The sequence below is a fragment of the Myotis brandtii genome, unplaced genomic scaffold (assembly GCF_000412655.1).
Source record: "Myotis brandtii unplaced genomic scaffold, ASM41265v1 scaffold180, whole genome shotgun sequence".
NCBI lineage: Eukaryota > Metazoa > Chordata > Mammalia > Chiroptera > Vespertilionidae > Myotis > Myotis brandtii.
The window spans coordinates 679,595-697,833 of record NW_005356675.1 but is presented as its reverse complement, the minus strand read 5'-3'; the positions used below and the strand labels follow the sequence as shown (position 1 = coordinate 697,833).

General features: G+C 49.4%; 2 protein-coding genes across 3 annotated transcripts in view; both read right to left on the bottom strand.

Moving 5' to 3' along the window:
* LOC102242534 (selenocysteine lyase) overlaps positions 1 to 11,596 on the bottom strand; it is a 12,927-nt gene extending 1,331 nt beyond the window's left edge. Inside the window, exons 1-9 of one of the 2 annotated variants that reach the window (XM_014537626.1) lie at positions 11,510 to 11,596; positions 7,826 to 7,971; positions 7,553 to 7,680; positions 7,182 to 7,346; positions 6,077 to 6,183; positions 3,653 to 3,689; positions 2,131 to 2,214; positions 1,610 to 1,712; positions 470 to 545 (exon numbers count right to left, since the gene is read on the bottom strand). In XM_014537626.1, the coding sequence (XP_014393112.1) occupies positions 470 to 545; positions 1,610 to 1,712; positions 2,131 to 2,214; positions 3,653 to 3,689; positions 6,077 to 6,183; positions 7,182 to 7,346; positions 7,553 to 7,585 (605 nt within the window). In that variant the 5' untranslated portion in view covers positions 7,586 to 7,680; positions 7,826 to 7,971; positions 11,510 to 11,596. The remainder of the gene's footprint in view (positions 1 to 469; positions 546 to 1,609; positions 1,713 to 2,130; positions 2,215 to 3,652; positions 3,690 to 6,076; positions 6,184 to 7,181; positions 7,347 to 7,552; positions 7,681 to 7,825; positions 7,972 to 11,509) is intronic. The other variant, XM_014537625.1, reaches the window with a different exon arrangement.
* The window catches only part of LOC106725678 (selenocysteine lyase-like), a 21,471-nt gene continuing 14,167 nt past the window's right edge, over positions 10,936 to 18,239 (bottom strand). The window contains exons 4-6 of the mRNA XM_014537630.1: positions 15,921 to 16,033; positions 12,848 to 12,948; positions 10,936 to 11,690 (exon numbers count right to left, since the gene is read on the bottom strand). Of these exons, the coding sequence (XP_014393116.1) occupies positions 11,493 to 11,690; positions 12,848 to 12,948; positions 15,921 to 16,023 (402 nt within the window). The 5' untranslated portion in view covers positions 16,024 to 16,033 and the 3' untranslated portion in view covers positions 10,936 to 11,492. The remainder of the gene's footprint in view (positions 11,691 to 12,847; positions 12,949 to 15,920; positions 16,034 to 18,239) is intronic.

The window sequence follows — 18,239 nt, the reverse complement described above, 5'->3', positions numbered from 1 at the left end:
CTACACGGGACACCTGTGCCTTCTGAGCTGTGCTGTCAGCCCCTCCTCACCCCTTCCACCCCCACCTCTGTGGCTGTCAAGATTGCAGACTGCAGCTGCCAGCTTGACCACTCTGTCTCAGTTTCCTCATCTTAGAAATGGGCTTCTCAGATCATCCCCCGAGGGTCATAGTGAGCATTCCCTGAGCAATGGCCCCTGAAAGCTTGGTGAGGGATTCTCCCATGAGCCCTTTTCTGCGTCCAGGCTGGCCTGGCCTCGCTGCTCCTGACCTGTAGTCCGGTTGCCACATAGGGCTCCTGGCCCCACTGCCCGCCTCTCCCCACCCCTGCCAGACTGTGAGAGTTGCTGGTCAAGCCTGGGCCCTGCTTCAGGCTGCAGCTCCTGCCCTGCCCCCCGAGGCCCGCACAGGGTCGCTTCCTGTGTCCCACCAGGCTGCACAGCTCTGTGATGCGGCCTGGAGAGCACTTACCGGTCCCCGTGGTCCGAGTGGCACGCGGCCCCCACGCTGGCCAGCAGCGTCCTGCATTGCGCCAGCACCGAGCAGCCTGAAGAGACAGAGCACAGGTCCCATGAGGCCGAGGGTCCTGGTGGGGCCCCTCCCTGTGCCCCCCGCCCAACCCAGCAGAGGTGAGAGAAACCGCAGGGGGACCAGGCATCCTCTCCCTGGCATTGCTCTGCTCATAAAACTGTCCTCAGAAATGTCGTTTCCCACCATGCCTAGTAAGACACCGGGATTCTGATTAGTGGCCGCACTTAGTAAGTTGTTGTCCTGGCAATAACTTAGACTCAACCTGCGTTTTCTAAAGGTAAGACACTAGGCAGCTGCCTTCATGAAGCCCGAGGCCCCCCTCTTCTTCCACAGGCGGAGACGACAAGAGTAACAAGAATCTCTGTTCCGCTCACATTAACACAGGTTGTCAGTGATACAAAGTCTGCCCCGGGAGAAGCGGGAAAGGAGACAGGAACAGAGCTTCCCACAGTGACCAAGCCTGGAGATGCAGCCACACGCCCGTCTGCCCCGCCCCACTGAGAAGGCAGCACAGCCCAGGGTCTCATTAACGCAGCCGCGATGCTGCCTGTTCTCTGTGACCCAGGACGACAAAGCAACAAGGACCTCTCCTCCCAAGAAGCGAATGTGCGCTGTAGCTGTGGCTCCCTCGGGCCTGCCCCCTCTCCCAGTGAAGCACAGCAGGTCACCCCCGGACTGGCTCAGGGACTCAGGACAGCTATGTTCCCTGAATGGGCAGCGTCTCAAGAACAAGGGAAACCCCTGGGTTTGCACTTTTCCCTACTCACAGCCAGTTTTTAAAGGTGATCTACTCTCCCTCACCTTCATAAAATATCTTGTAAAATTTGCTGGCAAAAAAGGATCAACTAGCCTAAAACGTAGTTCATTTTATCTCCTTCCCGAACCGCTTTCAGCTGGGCGTGAAGTCTGCTGAACACCCGCACGCCCTCCTCCTGGGCCTGGAGCGCCAAGCAGTCAGGGAGGCAGGACAGCGACAGCCCAGGCCACCTGGGACAGGACAGCCGCTGTGCCCTAAGCAAGCGGCCCACAGCCCAGCCCAGCCCAGCCCCCGTGCCCTGGAGACCAGGAGGCTGTCATCACCTTGGAGCTGGGGTCCCCGGAAGGAGAAGTTACACGTGTTGGAGAGCCGCTCAGTCCCCGGAAACTGGCTGTTCAGATGGATTTTCTTCTCACCGAATTCAGCCTGGAGATCGATGAAATGTTCAGTTGTTCAGTGATGGCTTCAAAGTCCCGTCCCGTCCCCCTAACCCCCACTCACCTGCTCGACCTTTAGACTTTCCTGGGAAACAAAATCTCAACCTCAACACATCAAATAATTCTCACTGGGAAGCACCTACCTAGACTGGCTATGGAAGCAAAGCCAACAAGGAGATAAACTCCTGACACACACGAACCTTCTACACTCGTCACTAAAGGCACCATCTCTGGTGCGTCTGTCTTGAGTCTGGAAAACAACCCACTGCTGGGTCCCTCTCTGAGGCTCTGACTCTGGCTCCTGTCTCATGACCTACTCCTGGGGCTGAGAGTCCCCGTCCTCATCGCCCACGGGCAGGAGACGAGGCCCAAAAGAACCCGCTCCCCTGGGCTGACGGGATGCTCACCGCCAGCCTCTCCTCCAGGTAGTCGCGGACGTCCCTCATGTGGGCCTCGTAAGCCTCGCAGTTCTCTGCCACCAGCTCAGCAGCCTAGGGACATGGATGGCGTCCACTTATTGTAAAGCAAAGGACCACAAAGCTTTACGGAGCAGAGGGATGATTGCTGGTGACTGACGGGGCATTTCCTCAAACTGCTCATTTCTGTAACAGCAGACAGTACTCGTGGGCTGACTGGCAGTTGAGGTAAGTGCCTGGAGTGTCACCGCACTTGATCCACAGGAATTTACTTGACCAGGCACCTCCTGAAACTGCCACGCACCAGAGCTGCCGCAGCCCATAGGGCAGGAAGAACGTCAACCCTCACAGCACGTCCTACTGTTCCAGAGGAGGAGGGACGGACGTACACACAGGGACAGGTGGGCAGGGGCTTGGCGATGGCACACAGAGTCGGGAAGGGGCAGCCACCAAGGTCCAAGGCCAGGGGAAGGGTGAGTGCTCCCGGAGCAGAGTGAGCGGTGTCAGGGACCGAGGCCCCCGTGATAGGCGGGACCTGAGCCCAAGTCACAGGGCAAAGGATTCTGGGAGGGGGATCCGACCTGCACGGTCACCCACCACTCAGTGTGTGGAGAAGGGAAGAGGCTGGCAGGTGTCAGCAAAGGACGGGGATGACCTGGTCAAGTGGCGGTGGCCATGGAAACCGACAAGAGGCACATCCTCACTATTATCGTGGAGACAGGCCTGGCTGCTGCCTCAGGGGCGGGGGGTAAGAGCAAGGTCAAGGGCACCTCCTAGATTCTATTAGTGAGGGCGTGGATGGCGGGAGGCTCCACAGGGAGAGGGGAATGGAGGAGAGAGTGGGATACATCGAGGACCCTTGGAATTTCCCTGGTGACAGGAGTATCTTTTGTTCTAATGAGGCCTCATTGGGTGGCTGCTGAGTGGGGGACCGGTCACCAAAAGACCAGGCCATTTCAGGAGCCTGGGTTTTCAGCCCCACCTCCCATTCTCCAGAGAGGACCGGCTGGACAGGGAGTTAAAGACCAATTGAAGCCCATAAAAACCCGAGAGTACGGGGTTGGGAGAGCTTCAAGGTGGGTAGACACGTGGGGCGCTGGGGGTGGCCCCCAGAGGGCGTGGAAGCCCGGCCTTCCTCTGCATCTCTTCCACTGGGAGGTTCGCCGGCATCCTTCATCACATCCTTTTATGATAAACCAGGGATCTGAGTTCTGTGAGCCCCTCGAGCAAATTAATTGAATGAGGGGTGGTTAGGGGAACCTCCAATTTATAGCCCGTCGGTCAGAAGCCCGGGTGACAACCTGGACTTGGGACCAGAGTCTGAAGTGTGGGATCTCCTGGGACTGAGCCCCAGTCTGTGGACTGAGCTGCCTCTGGGCAGTGTCAGAACTGAGTCACACTCAGGACAGCCAGCGGGGGTCACAGAGAACCGCTGGGGTCAGAGTGCGGTGAGTGTGGCAGCCGCGTGAGAGGAAGGCTGTTTCCCACCACCTGCCCAGGGTCACAGGCTTACCTTCCCGAGGCCGGCGATCATCGGGGTGTTCTCCGTCCTGTAAGACAGGGAGTCAATCCTATTTCTATGCAAACCAACCAACAAATGTCCCAGGAAGGAATCCCGTTTATGTGAGAATCGTGTGTTCAAACAAAGACAAAAATCACACCAACACCCTTTCTAAACACGTGCCACACAGGCCCCCAAACCCTCGTGCAGGCTGCCTGCCCAGCAGCGGCGAAGACAGGCCCCCGGGTCCTGCACTGGGTCCTCGGTGACAGTTCTGTCTGGACCAGGGCAACCACCGTCCTCCCGCTGCAGACTCACAGGCCCCTCTGTGGTCCCCACTGCAACGGGCGGGGGTCTGAGCTCTTCCTCACTGTTCCCTCGGCCGAGGCTCAGCGACGCCTCCCCACCATGGATGGGACGAACGGTCCCTAGAGGGTTGGGGCAGAGAAGGCGTTGCCAAGTCCTAGGCCCAGGCAATATTTTCCGTTTTTGTTTCCCCCCAAAAGTGTCAGCTTTACGTTTTACGTAAGTTCAGGATCTATTCTGAGGTCATGCTGGGTAAGGCGTGGGACGGGTGGAGGCGTGCTGCTGGCCTCGGATGGCCATTACTGCAGCCCCAGGCGAGGGCGGGCTGTCTGTCCCCCACAAAACTGCTTTCCCATCTCTGCCAAAAGTCATGGGGCCTATGTCTGGTTGTGTCTATTTTGTTCCAATGGTCTCCTCGCTGGGATTTGATAGGAATTGTATATGAATTTGGGGAGAACTGACATCTTTACTATATTGAGTCTTTTGACCCATGACCGTGGGGCATAGCTCCATTTACTTCGATTTTGATTTCCTTCACTGGCACCATGCTGTTTTCAGCATGCATGTCCAGTACAGACTGTGTTACATTTACATCTGAGTATTTTGAGTGATTGCAAATGGTACTGTAGCTTTTATTTGGTTGCCCATATGTTCACTCCCAGTGCAGAGAACACAAGCCCTTTCTTTCCAATGTCCCAAGGTTCCTCCTCACTGTTTCCCTTCTGCTTAGAGAACGCCCATGAGTCCTTTAAGCACAGGCGTCCAGAGGCAAATTCTACCAGTTTCCCTTCATCTGAGAATGTCTTGACTTCCCCTCTGACCCTGTGGGACAGGTGTGCTGGGCAGGATTCCGGCCAACAGTTCTGAGCACCTGCCAAATGCGCAGCCATTTCCTCTGGCCTCGTGGCTTCTGGTGGGAAATCCATTGTCACTGAAACTAATTCCCCCCCTAGGTAAGGTGACAGTTTTGCTCTGGCCAATTTCAAGATGTTTCTTTGTCTTTCATTTTCAGAAGCTTGACCATATATTGTGACATGGATTTCTTTCATATGTCCTGTTTGGGATTTGTTCAGTTTCCTAAATCTGCAAGCTATGTCTCTTGCCAAACTTGGGGAATTTTTCAGCCATTATTTCAAGTGCTTTTCAGCCCCCTCTTGCTATTCTCCTGGGACTTCACAGAAATGCATTGGGATCCTTTGTTATAGTCACACGGGTCCCTGAGACTCTGTTCAATTTCTTTTCTGTTGTTTAGATTGGATAATTCTACTTATTCTTCTATCTTTCAAGGTTCACTGATTCCTTCCTCTGTTCCTCCATTCTGCTGTTGAAACCATCAACTGAATTTTTATTTTCATTATTGTAGTTTTGGTCTAAAGTTTCCTCTTCTTTACATCTTTTTCTTTGCTGACACCTCCTCTGTCCTCTGTTCACAGTTTCCCTGATGTGTTTTCACCGTGTCTGATTTACAGTCTTCGCTGGATAATTCCAACACCTTTGTCGTCTCCGTGTTGGCAGCTATTGAAAACTCTTCTCAAGATGCTGCCTGGCCCATCTCGCTCCCCGGCTGCAACGGCCTGTGCGTCTCAGGGATCCAGGAGCAGCAGGAAGGAGGAGGGGTTTGCGCGCCGCTCACCTGCAGGCAGAACAGCAGCCGTCGGCCAGCGGGGCTTCGCGGCACCTGTGCAGTGGCCGAGCCAGAGTGACAAGGGGAACTGATGCTTTGTTGTTAATCCTCACCTGAGGATATTTTTATCCACTGATTTTTTTTTTAGAGAGAGTGGAAGGGGGCAGGAGAGAGAGACACATCGATTGGGGCCAGGGATCAAACCTGAAAGCCAAATATATGCCCTTGACTGGGAATCGAACCTGCAACCCTTCAGTGTGCGGGCTGACACTCCAACCACTGAGCAATGCTGGCCAGGGCAAGGCACCAACACTTTGAAGAAACAGAGATGTCCTTCATCTCCAAAAGCCTGCGGGTCTGTGAGTGCTGAGTGGGGGCTCGGAGGGAGAGCAGGGCTGGCTCAGCAGTGAGGGGGCTGTGCGGTCCCTGTGCGGCTGGAGACAGAGAGAGCCAGCCCTGGGGGCACACCCCGCCAGCAGCCAGAGCCTCGCTAACCTCCACCTTACCCCGGCCTGAAATTCCGTTCTTGTCCGCCTCCGAACAGCATGGGGTACAGAGGGGTCAGTTCCCCGAGTCCTCGGACGTAAAGTGCTCCGATCCTGGGGCCATAGAACTGAAAGGAGAAGGCAGTCATTATAAGCAAGGACCTTCCCAGGATGAAAACTGATTGCTGAGGCACAGAGACACTGCAATGTGCAGGCCCACAGCTGTGCCTCATCACCGCTCCGCACACGCTGGAGTCACAGAAGCCTTCGGGAGGTGGGCAGGCTGGATTCGAGTCCCAGCTGTGTGGTGATGGACCCCCGCCCCCCACACACACACCCCATGTGGTCGCATTTGTGAAAGGACAGGGCTGGAACTAGAGATCACCAAGGACTATTTCTGGGTATGAGTCCATGTTTTCACATAGAAATCACACAAGAGCTTTAGGTGCCGTGGTGCCAGGCCAGCCGCTCGGCCTCTGGAGCCCAGCGAGCCCTGAGCTGCAGAACCAAGCATGGGAGGCCCAGGCCCACTGCACTGCCAAGGTCTTCACAGTGAGCCAGGACCCCTCTCCGCCTTAAAGCTGCGTCACTAAACTAAACCTTTACTTTTAGGAGCCTCACTTTAAACCAGTGAGCCAGGACCCCTCTCCGCCTTAAAGCTGCGTCACTAAACTAGGAGCCTCACTTTAAACCAGTGAGAGAAAGTGAGAGAAAGCAACACTTTCTTGAAGCTCGCATCGCCATCCTTGCGAGGAGGGTTGAGTGGGCTGACGAGGGTCTGCTGACACTCCCTGCTGCAGAGAACACACACCACCTGGCTAACCCACCTGCGTCTACCTCACCTGAGCCCTCAGTGCCCTCCCACAGCCTTGCCTAGCTGGCCCCTCCTGCCCCTATGGGTTGGGTGCCCCATTATCTCAGCCATGGCACTCGTCAAATGACACGCTAGCTGTCGCTGGCCTCCTTCTGTAAGCTCCTCTGAGCGATGAGTTGCTGTCACCGTGTCCCAGGGCCCAGCTCTCAGTGGGCCCTCAGGTGCCCTGGGTGACAGGTGATGGTAAACGGTGAGCCTCCAGGTCATGGAGCCATGTTCCCCCAGGAGGGAAGCAGGCCTCTGCGTGCGCACCTTGTGCCCCACGATGGTCAGGAAGTCCACGCCCAGGTCCTCCACATCCACGCGCCTCTTCCCCAGGGCCTGCGCGGCATCCGTGTGCAGGAGAACGGCAGGCAGCCCGGAAGCCGCCCGCTCCTGGTTCAGGGCTTTAACTCGCCGGCTGATCTCAGGGATGGGCTGACGGGGGAAAAATCAACAGTTGGGTATGTGGCTTGGATTTGATGAAAACTGAATGGAAGAAGCAAGGAGACACTAACAGGGACAGACCAACAACACTACAGAATTGAAAGCAGAGGAAGAGGCCCAGCCGAGAGGATGGATGGACCGGCGGGGCTGACCACCCCCTTCCCAACGGGTCTGCGTGGAAGGAAAGAGCGACTCACCATGACGACGCCCGTCTCGTTATTCGCCAGCATGATGGTCACAAGGCACGTGGCCGGGCGAACGGCCGCCAGGACGTCGTCAGCCTCTGCCTGCCCGCTCACCGTGGACACGGGGACGAAGGTGACCGCTGAGCATAAGACACAAGTACCGAGGTTAGGAACCCTCCCTTTTCAGTTCACTTTGATACAGCTCCACAAACGCATTTTCCACGATGACAAACGTAATTTACTGTAAACATTCTGAAAACTATAAAGAAGGATTTGTCATCCCACCAGAGGTGATCGACTTGAACGCTTCCTTACTGAAGCTTCAGTTGGTGGGTTCACTCTGTGGAAGGCTCTCCTTTCTGCGTCTCAGGGACCCACGAACTTGACCTCCACGCACTCAGCGCTGAGCCAGCGCTCATTCCCGGCACTCACTGCACAGGGAAAACAGTGGGGTGACTAAATAGAGGGTTTGGGTTGAAAAGCAAACACACACATGAACACACCTGGAAACACTTAGTAGTTGGTGCCTTGGTTTCTGGGGTGAGAGCTCGTGTGGTGGAGAAAAGCGCGTGGAAGCCTCCGACACCGCCCGCCCCTGCAGCCAAGACAGTAAATCCAATCAAGGCTGCGTCACAGGGGAGCGAGGGCGATCGCTGACACCTTTTAGGGCCTGACACAGGCAAGGATGGTGGCGCCTGATGTCCATAGCTAACTCATCAGTCTGACCCTAACAAAAACCAGGACCGCGGACGAGGATAGTAGACTCCACACATTCAAGCAGTTATAAGCCTTATTTAAGGCTGCTCTTCCTGATGTGGTGTCTTTGCTAAAGCAGACTGAGCTGGCCTCAGGTAGAGGCAGCCACTGATCTGGGAATCTGGGAAGTGATTTCCCCACCCACGTCAGAAAAGAGGCTCAGAAACACCTGGCACTCACTCGGAGGGGACAACAGGAGGCATTTATAGCACTGTCCCAGGGCTATGGCAACTCATCTGTTCTCTGTCACAATGTATTTCAAAGGAACCTGGGCCATCTGGACATTTAGAACATAATACTGATTATAAAAACAAAACAGAAAACAACAAAAGACAAACACACCCCTTTGCCCCTCAAGGTCCCTCAGAAACAAGAGAACAGACATATTTCTAAGTAAGAGGTGTCACCTATGGGTAAGGGATGTTGAGGAATCCCCAGGAAGAAGACAGAAAGACAATGGCATTAGACTAACAGGAATAGGATAAACAAACTCAGAACATTAATGTATGAATGGATCCAGTGACCATCCAAATTCAGGGTCCACAGTGCGGAGAGCTGGGCGGGGCTGATGACTGAGGCAGGCAGAGGACTGGTTCTGGTGTCCAAGCACCCCTGCCTTGCACCCAGCAAGTGGGTGGCACCACATGCCCAAGACAGGAGGGGCAGGCCCAGGGGCTCCAGGACAGAGAGGGCCCGAGAGAAGGGAAAGAACTCACACATCTGCTATAGGACACAGACAGGAGGCAAAGGGAGGGCAGTCTGGCCAGGACTGTCTTTTCATGAAGAAGATGCTCAACAGCAATAGCCACAGGGAAATTCAAGTCAAAACCACAACGAGCTTCCACTTCACTCCCACTAAGATGGCTATAACCTATAATAATAAAGCCGGGGCGGCGAGGGAAGCCCGGGTCCCGGAGGGAAGCCGGTGCCAGCAGCCGGGGAAAGGAAGGCCTACTTTTGCACAAATTTCGTGCATCGGGCCTCTGGTAAACAATAAAGCCCTTGCTGGTGTGGCTGAGTTGGTTGGGCATGGTCCTGTGCACTGAAAGGTTGCCAGTTCGATTCCTGGTCAGGGTACATGCCTGGGTTGCGGGCTCGATCCCCAGTAGGGGGTGTGTGGGAGGCAGCCAATTGATATTTTGCTTTCACATCTATGTTTCTGTCTCTCCCTCTCCCTTCCTCTCTCTAAAAAGTAAATAAAAGCAAATAAATAAGGGGAAAAAAACAGACAGTAACAAATGTTGATGACAATATAGAGAAATTGGAACCCTTGAGACTACTGGTGAGAATGCAAAATGGTGCAGCTACTTTGGAAACAAAGGTTAAGGATAAACATAGTTAGCAGAGACCCAGCCGTCCCACTCCTAGGTACAAACCCAAGAGAATGAAAAGGTGTCCACAAACACACACAAAAATGCTCATACTGGCATTATCATAAGGACAAATGTTCTTTAACTGATGAATGGACGAATAAAATGAGAATATTATTCACATAAAATGAGATTTACTCATCCACATAAAGGAATTAAGTGCTGGCACAGGCTACAATATAAGGACAAATGTTCTTTAACTGATGAATGGACGAATAAAATGAGAATATTATTCACATAAAATGAGATTTACTCATACACATAAAGGAATTAAGTGCTGGCACAGGCTACGTGGATGAACCTGAAAACATTATGCTGAGAGAAGCCAGGCACAAAAGACCACGTATTATTATGATTCCATTTCTATGAAAGTCCAGATCAGGGAGCCTCTAGCGACAGAATGCAGGTTAGTGGGTACTTGGGCTGAGGGCCTCTATAGCATGTGAATGACATCTCCATAAAGCTGATTTATAAAGAAAGCAATTGGCCTGGCTGTCATGGCTCAGTGGTTGAGCATCGACCTATGAACCAACACACACACACACACACACACACACACACATACACACACACGTAAAGAAAGCAATTGGGAGAGGTGGAGGGGGTATGAAATGGTCAAAATCCTCATTTTATATGGGGGTGGGGGTATCAGCAAACAGATGCTTGAGCTGAAATGCAGATTATGTTTGTAAGTGATTAAGTATTAAGTTGGAAGTAATTAAAATAAAGTGTGAACCATAAGAGAAACTCCAGGTGGGCTTGAGCAGGACAGGACTGGGGGCCACTTTACTTTGTACTTTACACCTTTCTATAAAGTGTCAATTGTTTCTATCATGAGCATGTTTATACTTTGTAAACATGTGTGTAACTTGTGTAGATAAGAGGGTAAAGGCAACAGTAACTGATAACAATGTATACTAAGTTGCCCTTCCTTGTGTAAGACAGAAAAAAGGCAGCAGGGATATGAGGAACTGCAACCTAAGACGAAGGTTAGACCTGGCCTTCCTTCCTCTCCCCCTTAATTAAACTGGTGCATTCAGGTAAGACCAGGAGGAGGAAAACCTTTCTAGCCTTCACACAGGAAAACCAACGCAAAGGCTTCCTGGCCTACCCCAGCAGTTCCGTTACAGCCCCTCATCTCTGGGATAGAACGGCTTTCCCAGATCCGCCGTCAGGTTTCCAGGCAGATTCAATAGAAAAGCTGACACGGAGAAGAAATCATTTCTTATGTAAAGGGGGGGGGGGGGGGGGGGGGGGGGGGGGGGGGGAGGCTCTTACGTTTTCAAGTGAGTGGTCTTAACCTGGTATCACAGGAAAAGTGAAAGAAGGACCAGTTCCTTCTGTGTGACAATGACAGGGCCATCATCACTGCAGGCTAAGCCTGACTCATCCCTCGGACCGCCTGGCATTGCTCTGGGGGAGGCCGGGCCCCCTGCCCCAGCCTCACTGAGAGCCCCTGATTCTGACCCCCTGAAGGGGATGCCTATTTGATCCTTTTTCATATCAGAGGAGCGGAAGCCAAAATTTAATTTATTAAAATCAAACAATGAAAAGCACCATTTAGTATTTTATAGACATGTTATTTAAAAATTTATTGTATACAAGAGTTTGAAACATCATCTGCATATACCCGATTGTCCTTTTTTTAAGGGAAAACCTCATGGCATCTACTGACACCCAGGTGGCAGCCTGGAGGGACAGGCTGTGTCCCCTACATGAGGACAGCCAGGAAGCCCGAGCGCAGGAGGGTGATGTCTCACCATGTCCCCGGGGACCCTCCCCACTGAATCAGCCAGTCGGGTCAGCAGAGCTGTCCCTGCTGCAGCCTAGGCTGGGTGCTCACCGGCCACTTGCTCCTCCACCATGTGCTCCAGAGGCAGACGGATGGAGTCGTGCTCCACAGTGCAGGTGATGACATGGGGCGTGGCCCCCTCCACTGGGCTGTGCCACTTGGCTGTGTCCCCCTTTGAGGTGTGGATGGTTTGGAAATGCCTCACCACGGAGTGGATCACCAAATTATTGGACTGCAGAGACATGCAAACAACCATTTACAGAAACTGTTCTGAGGGGAGAGTGGGGACAGCAACCTCTCCCATTGGGATTTCCTCGTGGCTAACATTTAAGACAGAAAGAAAAAGTCACTTCCTGAGCTGCACCCTTTGAAAGGCCCCACTGCAAAGATTTGAGGGTTTCAAACTTTCAAAAACCTCAGAACTCATTTCTGGTCAATTATACCTGCTTTGCATGATTATGTCTGCATAAGCAACTTATGCACTTTTAAAACTTAAAAATCTGTCAAAAAAGACTCTTTTTCCCAGGCCCACTGATGGTGGAAGGTGAGCCAGCACCTCTATTCAGGGCCCTTTGGCATCTCTATCAGTAAACCCTTTGACTCAGAGAGTCTATCATGGACTTGGTCCGACAGCTGCACTTGCACAGAAGCAAGATGATGGATGTAAAAGACTATTTACTTTAGCGCTGTTTGTAACAGTAAAAGCTGGGGAGCCCTTCCATGTGTATCAATAACCGGACTTGTTAAATAAATTATGCAACATTATTCAACGGAACACGAGCAGATGTAAAAACACCAAGGGAACGCTCTGTGGCTGATACCAAAAGAGCAACACACTTGCTAAATGTAAAGAGGTAGCTGACGTTATACATAGTATCCCACAAACTATACAGATTTGCTTGTATGTGCACAAAGATCCCTGAACAGGTACAAAGGGAAGGAGAAAAGACTACATAAATCCACATGTCTATTTGCATTTTACCCACAGATTATCTCTGGAAGACACAAAGCTAACAGTGTTGGTCTCCTGGAGAGAGAAATGGACAGCAGGGGAGTGGGGGTGGGCTTGTGCCCTGACCGGGAATTGAACGGGTGACCTCCTGGTTCACAGGCTGATGTTCAACCACCGAGCAACACCAGCTGGGCACTCTTCTGTTTCTTGTTAAAACCACAGCTGAAATACCTGGATTCCTGGTTGGGGCACATGCCCAGGTTGCGGGCATGATTCCCAGTAGGGGGCATGTGGGAGGCAGCCGACTGATGATTCTCTCTCATCACTGATGTTTCTATCTCTCTCTCCCTGTCTCTTCCTCTCTCTGAAATCAATAAAAACATATTTTTAAGAAACAAAAAACTGCAGCTGAAAGGATGAGACTTTAGAAACCTTACCTCAGTGCCCCCGGAAGTGAAGATGATGTCTTGAGCCTTCCCACCTATCATTTTCCCAAGGTTTTCCCGAGCTGCATCGATAATATCCTTGGCCTTCCTACCTTGAGGGACCAAAATGGACATTCATTAACATCACTTTATCAAGTGCAATTGACATGTTTAAAGAATGACTAGCCATGAAGGAGCGAGAGGTCTGAGTGGGTAATTCTAAAACGAGACATGTCCCGCCCGCGTAATCACAATAACGTGTAACACCTAGAAACAACCCGGTGCAAGGGCAGCAGTGAGGCATTAGTGAGTCAGGGGCCACCACTGAGATCCCAGGAAGCTAGTGAGGGCCAGAAACAAATACAGGAGGAAGCCTGGGAACTGAAATTCCCTGCGACATGCTTTTCGTCTTACAGCGCGCTAGAGGACAGGGAGGCTGTGGCCATCGCTTTGCCTCCCGCTCATCCAGGCAGGAGAATGAAAGGATGGGAAGGCCTAAGGTCATGCTGCAAAACAACAAAAATAAGCAGAACTAGAACTCATGACCCCTCAGCACAAAGTCCAATGCCCTACCTCACAGTGCAGGCCCCCAGGTAACTAGGAGGTCCCTGCCTCAGGGAAGCACCTGCTTTCAAGCAGGGCCATGCAGCCCAGCTGCCTCCCAGGTTCACTGGCTCCCAGGAAACCAGGACCAAGCGTCAGGAGGCACAGAAAGGAAGGCTCCAGGATGGGAATTCTAAAAACTGCAATGACCATTCTTACTTAAGTAGTCTATAGACCAGCAGTCTCCAAACTTTTTTGACTATTCAGTCCTATTGGGAAAAACAAACAAACAAACAAAACTTGAACAGTTATATAGTGTCCCCCAAAATGAAAACCCATAAAGGCAGTGTTTATTAAAATACATTTCATTTTCAAAATTGAGCTATCAGCTGGGTTAACGCTGTCACTTCTCTGCTCAGAACTCGCCATCTCAGTCAGGTGGGAGCCAGGCCCACACAGTGGCATCCACAGCCCTATGTGGCACTGTCCCCGGGACCCCCACGCCCACCCACCCACACCCCTCCTGTCACCTGTATACTCCCTGTTGCTGCAGTGCGTCCTGTTCGTCTCTGTGCAAATGCCATAACGTCAGAGATCCGGCCATCCTGCACAAAGGCAGTACCCTCCTCCCCGCCCAGCAGGCCCGGGCCCATCCTGTCTCACAGGCCCACAGCCTGTTCACTTAACACACTTGCATTTGTCTGTTCACGGTCTGCCCCCCTCACTAGAATGGAAGCCTCATGAGGGCAGGGACTTTGTTTGCTGCTGTATCCACCAGGCACAGAGCAAGCACAGGTTAAGCATGCTGAACGAACGACTAAGTTAAAATGCTCACAGAAGTCTGATTTTATGTGTTACGGAGCAGGACTTGGGTCCTTGGAGGTGAGTCCAAGTCTCTAACGCGAGGCCAGGCTGGCCTCGAGAGTGTCAGGAGATGCCACTGGACGGGCCCTGGGGAACTTCCAACCCAGTAATTAAGTCATTCTATCATAAAGGTGACTTTCCTTTATATTTTTGAATTTCTACCTGAGTATCAACAGAAAGTGAACTGCAATAAATTTTTCAGTTATGGCTCTTAATTTGTGGAGACAAGGGCTGTCAAGGTAACTGAAAACCACTGACAACCTTCACTGGGCCAAGAACATCATTTCTCCTGGAGGGTTGTTCCCAAACTTCTTCATATTAATTGCTTTTTATTGGCATTTAACTGTTCTCCATATTGTCACGTTTAATGTATCATAAAGCTCAATTTTACTAGAGGAAAGATTAGGGACAAGGAACTGTCCAGTTTAGCCAGACACATGTACCAAATAAACCAACAAATATGCTAATGAATGACTAGTACCAGCTTTTGAAAATGCTTTCCGTTATCAAGTTGCTATGGAATTACAAAAGTAAATGAATAAGAAAGTCCACTACAGCCTGCGAAATTGTACCCAGGTATTACAAAACCCCAGGGCAGTAGTCTGTTTGAATGTTATCTTCGGTCACTGTAATCCAGTTAAGATAGTTTATCTTTATTATCCCCAATAAACATTAGATCAGAAAGGTATGATTTTGCTCAGCAGCTGAAAAATGTCATGTAACCCTGCTGTAGAACTAGTGATTTTAAATTGTTTTCCAAAACCTCCAAGTTAATGCTCTACATCAGTGACTTTCAACCGGTGTGTTGCAAGAATTTTTAAAATGTGCCATACCTGACTATTTAATCAGGGCCACTGACCTCTTTTCCCTTAGATTGTCAAATAAAAAAATGACAACAGCCAACACAACAGTAGCCGTCCGGTGTGAATGCCCTGTCTTGAACCATAAATATATAGGTCATATAACACAGTTGCATCTTATTGGTCACAACACATATTAAGGATGCAGCTGATTGGTTAATTCTTGGTACCAGAAATCCTTATATACAAGTATAGGCACCTGATTTTTTAAAAAGTCACTTTGGAGTAAAAAGGGTAGGTAATTACTATTATTATTATTTTTGTAAATCCATCAAAATTATACCTATTTTTTTGTCAGATGGGCAAAAAATACATTTTTTGGTGTGCCGCAGAATTTTAATAATTAGTTTATATGTGCCATTAGATGAAAAAGGTTGAAAATCACTACTCTACATTAAAACGAGACTAAATGAGAAATAAGAATATTTATAATTAAAGAATTTAAAAGTAATTTTCTTTTCATTTTTTTAAAAGGCCAGGATTATATTTGATCCTGATGATTTAAAAGATCTATTTTGCAAACTTTATAAGGATCAAATGAGACAGATACGTGAAAGGGCTTTAGGTACAGTTATAACTCTATAAGACATCATCTGAGAAAGGGAGACAGGAATGTATGTTAAACATTAAAGATTGTGGTAGCAACAAGGGTCAACGTACCAAGTTGGACTTCTTGAAAAAAAAAAAAACCTACTAAGAATTACAGCTAGACTTGCAGTTCACAGGAAATCTATTCAAAACAAAGTGCTCCTGTGTGGTGTCATTTCTCTGATGCCTCTGCCCCGTATCTGCCATCTGTGCGCATCTCCTAGAATTACCTGCCGGGTAAGGGCTGCTGGGATTTCCCCAGGCTTCCCGCATGGCCTCGGTCACGGCCTGGACAACCTCTGGCTCCAGGGGGGTGGTTGCATTATAGTCCATGTAAACCCTCCTGGAGGAAAGAAAAGGAGATGGGATGTGGGATTACAGGTGCACCAGGTCTATCACATCAGCAGGAGCAAATAAAGCAAGGGCAGCGAGCCCTCCACCTATACTTCTTCCCACCTGAGTAGGACTGGCGGTCCGCAGGGCCTGGACTGCCCACAACTGCTATAAAGATCAGGCCCAGGCCAGCCTAGGAAGCGGCATGTCCCGAAGGCCCTTCCTTCCCGCTTGCTTTTATAACTTCACCAGTTTTCTGTGAAGGCTGAGGCTGGGGGTGAGCCTGCACCCATTCTTCCCACTCTCCCTCTTCATCTCCCTCAGGGGGCAGGTCTACCCTGGGGCAGGCCTGCTGCTCTCCCCCTTGAACTTTTGGGTTTCTTTGCCTAGAATGACCACTGCCCCCTGCCTTACTTTTTTTGATCTTTGCTCTAACTTGACCTTCTGGTGAGGCTCTCAGCAGCCACCTACCCCCTCCTTCCCAGCAGTTTCTCCCTAGACCTGTCCCTTGTTTCCTGTCTGCATCTATGAGAGTAACAGGATGTCAGCTGCAAGGGCTCTGCCAGTTCTCACCCTTGGTGGCCAGCCCTGAGAACAATGGCCGGAACACAGCAGGGGCTCCGTTTATAAGATGGCAAAGTAAATGTCACAGAAAGGGCACATTCTCAGAAAGATCCTCATCAGTAAAATTTATCTGTGTATCTTCTTACTAATATCAAAAACCTTCAGAAATTTTCATAACTATATACATTAGGTAATCCGGGCTGATACTAGGAATTATTTTACCTGATTTTTAAATCAACAACAGTATTTAAACCAGTGGTCGGCAAACCGGCTCTCGAGCCACATGCGACTCTTTGGCCCCTTGAGTGTGGCTCTTCCACAAAATACCGACTTCTGCGCATGGGCCACGAAGTTTCAATCGCACTGCACGTGCGTGCCCGCACGTGGTATTTTGTGGAAGAGCCACACTCAAGGGGCCAAAAAGTCGCATGTGGCTCGTGAGCCGCAGTTTGCCGACCACTGGAACCAATCCACACAAAGTTTCAAACACAATACTAATCATGGCTATTACACAGTTACTTTGTTTTAGTTTTTAGGAAATAATAATTTTAATCTATGTCAGCATAATTCATGCCCAAACTTATTCAGTTCTGTCAGAGGTTTGGCCCTTCATGACATTTGTCATTTTCTTCGTGAGCTCTGCACTATCTGAAAAAAAGTAACCTATCCTTTAATGGGTTCAGTTAGCATAAACAATCTAATTCTGTGATCCCTACTTAATAAAGTACAATATATAATCAATGCTGTATCATCTAGAATTGTCAAACTGTTCATGAAAGCTAAAAACACCCTATAAAACAATGAAGCTATTTTATGTAACATGTAATAGGTAGTTGGCATGAAGCAAAGCTTAAATATTTAGTCTTCTGAAACTCTAATGTATTTCCATAAGCCTTTTAATCTATAATTTTATAAATATACTTTACCATCATGGAAGCCAGATATGTACTTAGTTTCTCTTTATACATAATTAAAAAATTTAGGAGGGTGTAGGCTATAATTCAGATACAATTTAGTCACAACACCATACCAAGACTTTATAATCAGGAAAGATATTTAACATTATTGCTTAGTCTTATAAAACAGTGAGTTTTAACTTAATTCATACATCTAAACTTATTTATAATTTTTCCTATACTCTTTAATAATACTGCTTGGCAAGTAATATAGGTACTGATATAATTTTTTATTTCAATTGGTTGCAAACGAATTCTAATTTGTTAATCAATGCATATATTCCTTTTTAACTACTTACTATACCTCAGAATTAATCGTCCTACAGAAAGTAACTGCCCCGAGTGCAAAAACATTGCAAAGCATTTTTTTCTTTAAAGATTTTCAAGGAAAATCTATAGGAACACAGCCTCATGAAAAAACTAATTAAAAATTTGACATTCCATCTTGCCGTACTAACTGTGAAACAATAGAAAGAGACGTGAACACATGTTACTTTATATTTCTCTGCTTATCATATTATACTAAAAACTACTGTAACTATGTATGAGCTATTTTCCAGCTTCTTCAAGTATGGGACACACTACAGTTCTATTAGTGAGGAGAAACGAATAATCAATCTTAGGTAACTCAAAAGCAAAATGGGTGGCACAAAAAGATAAACTGACTTTGGGTTTATATATATATGTGTGTATATA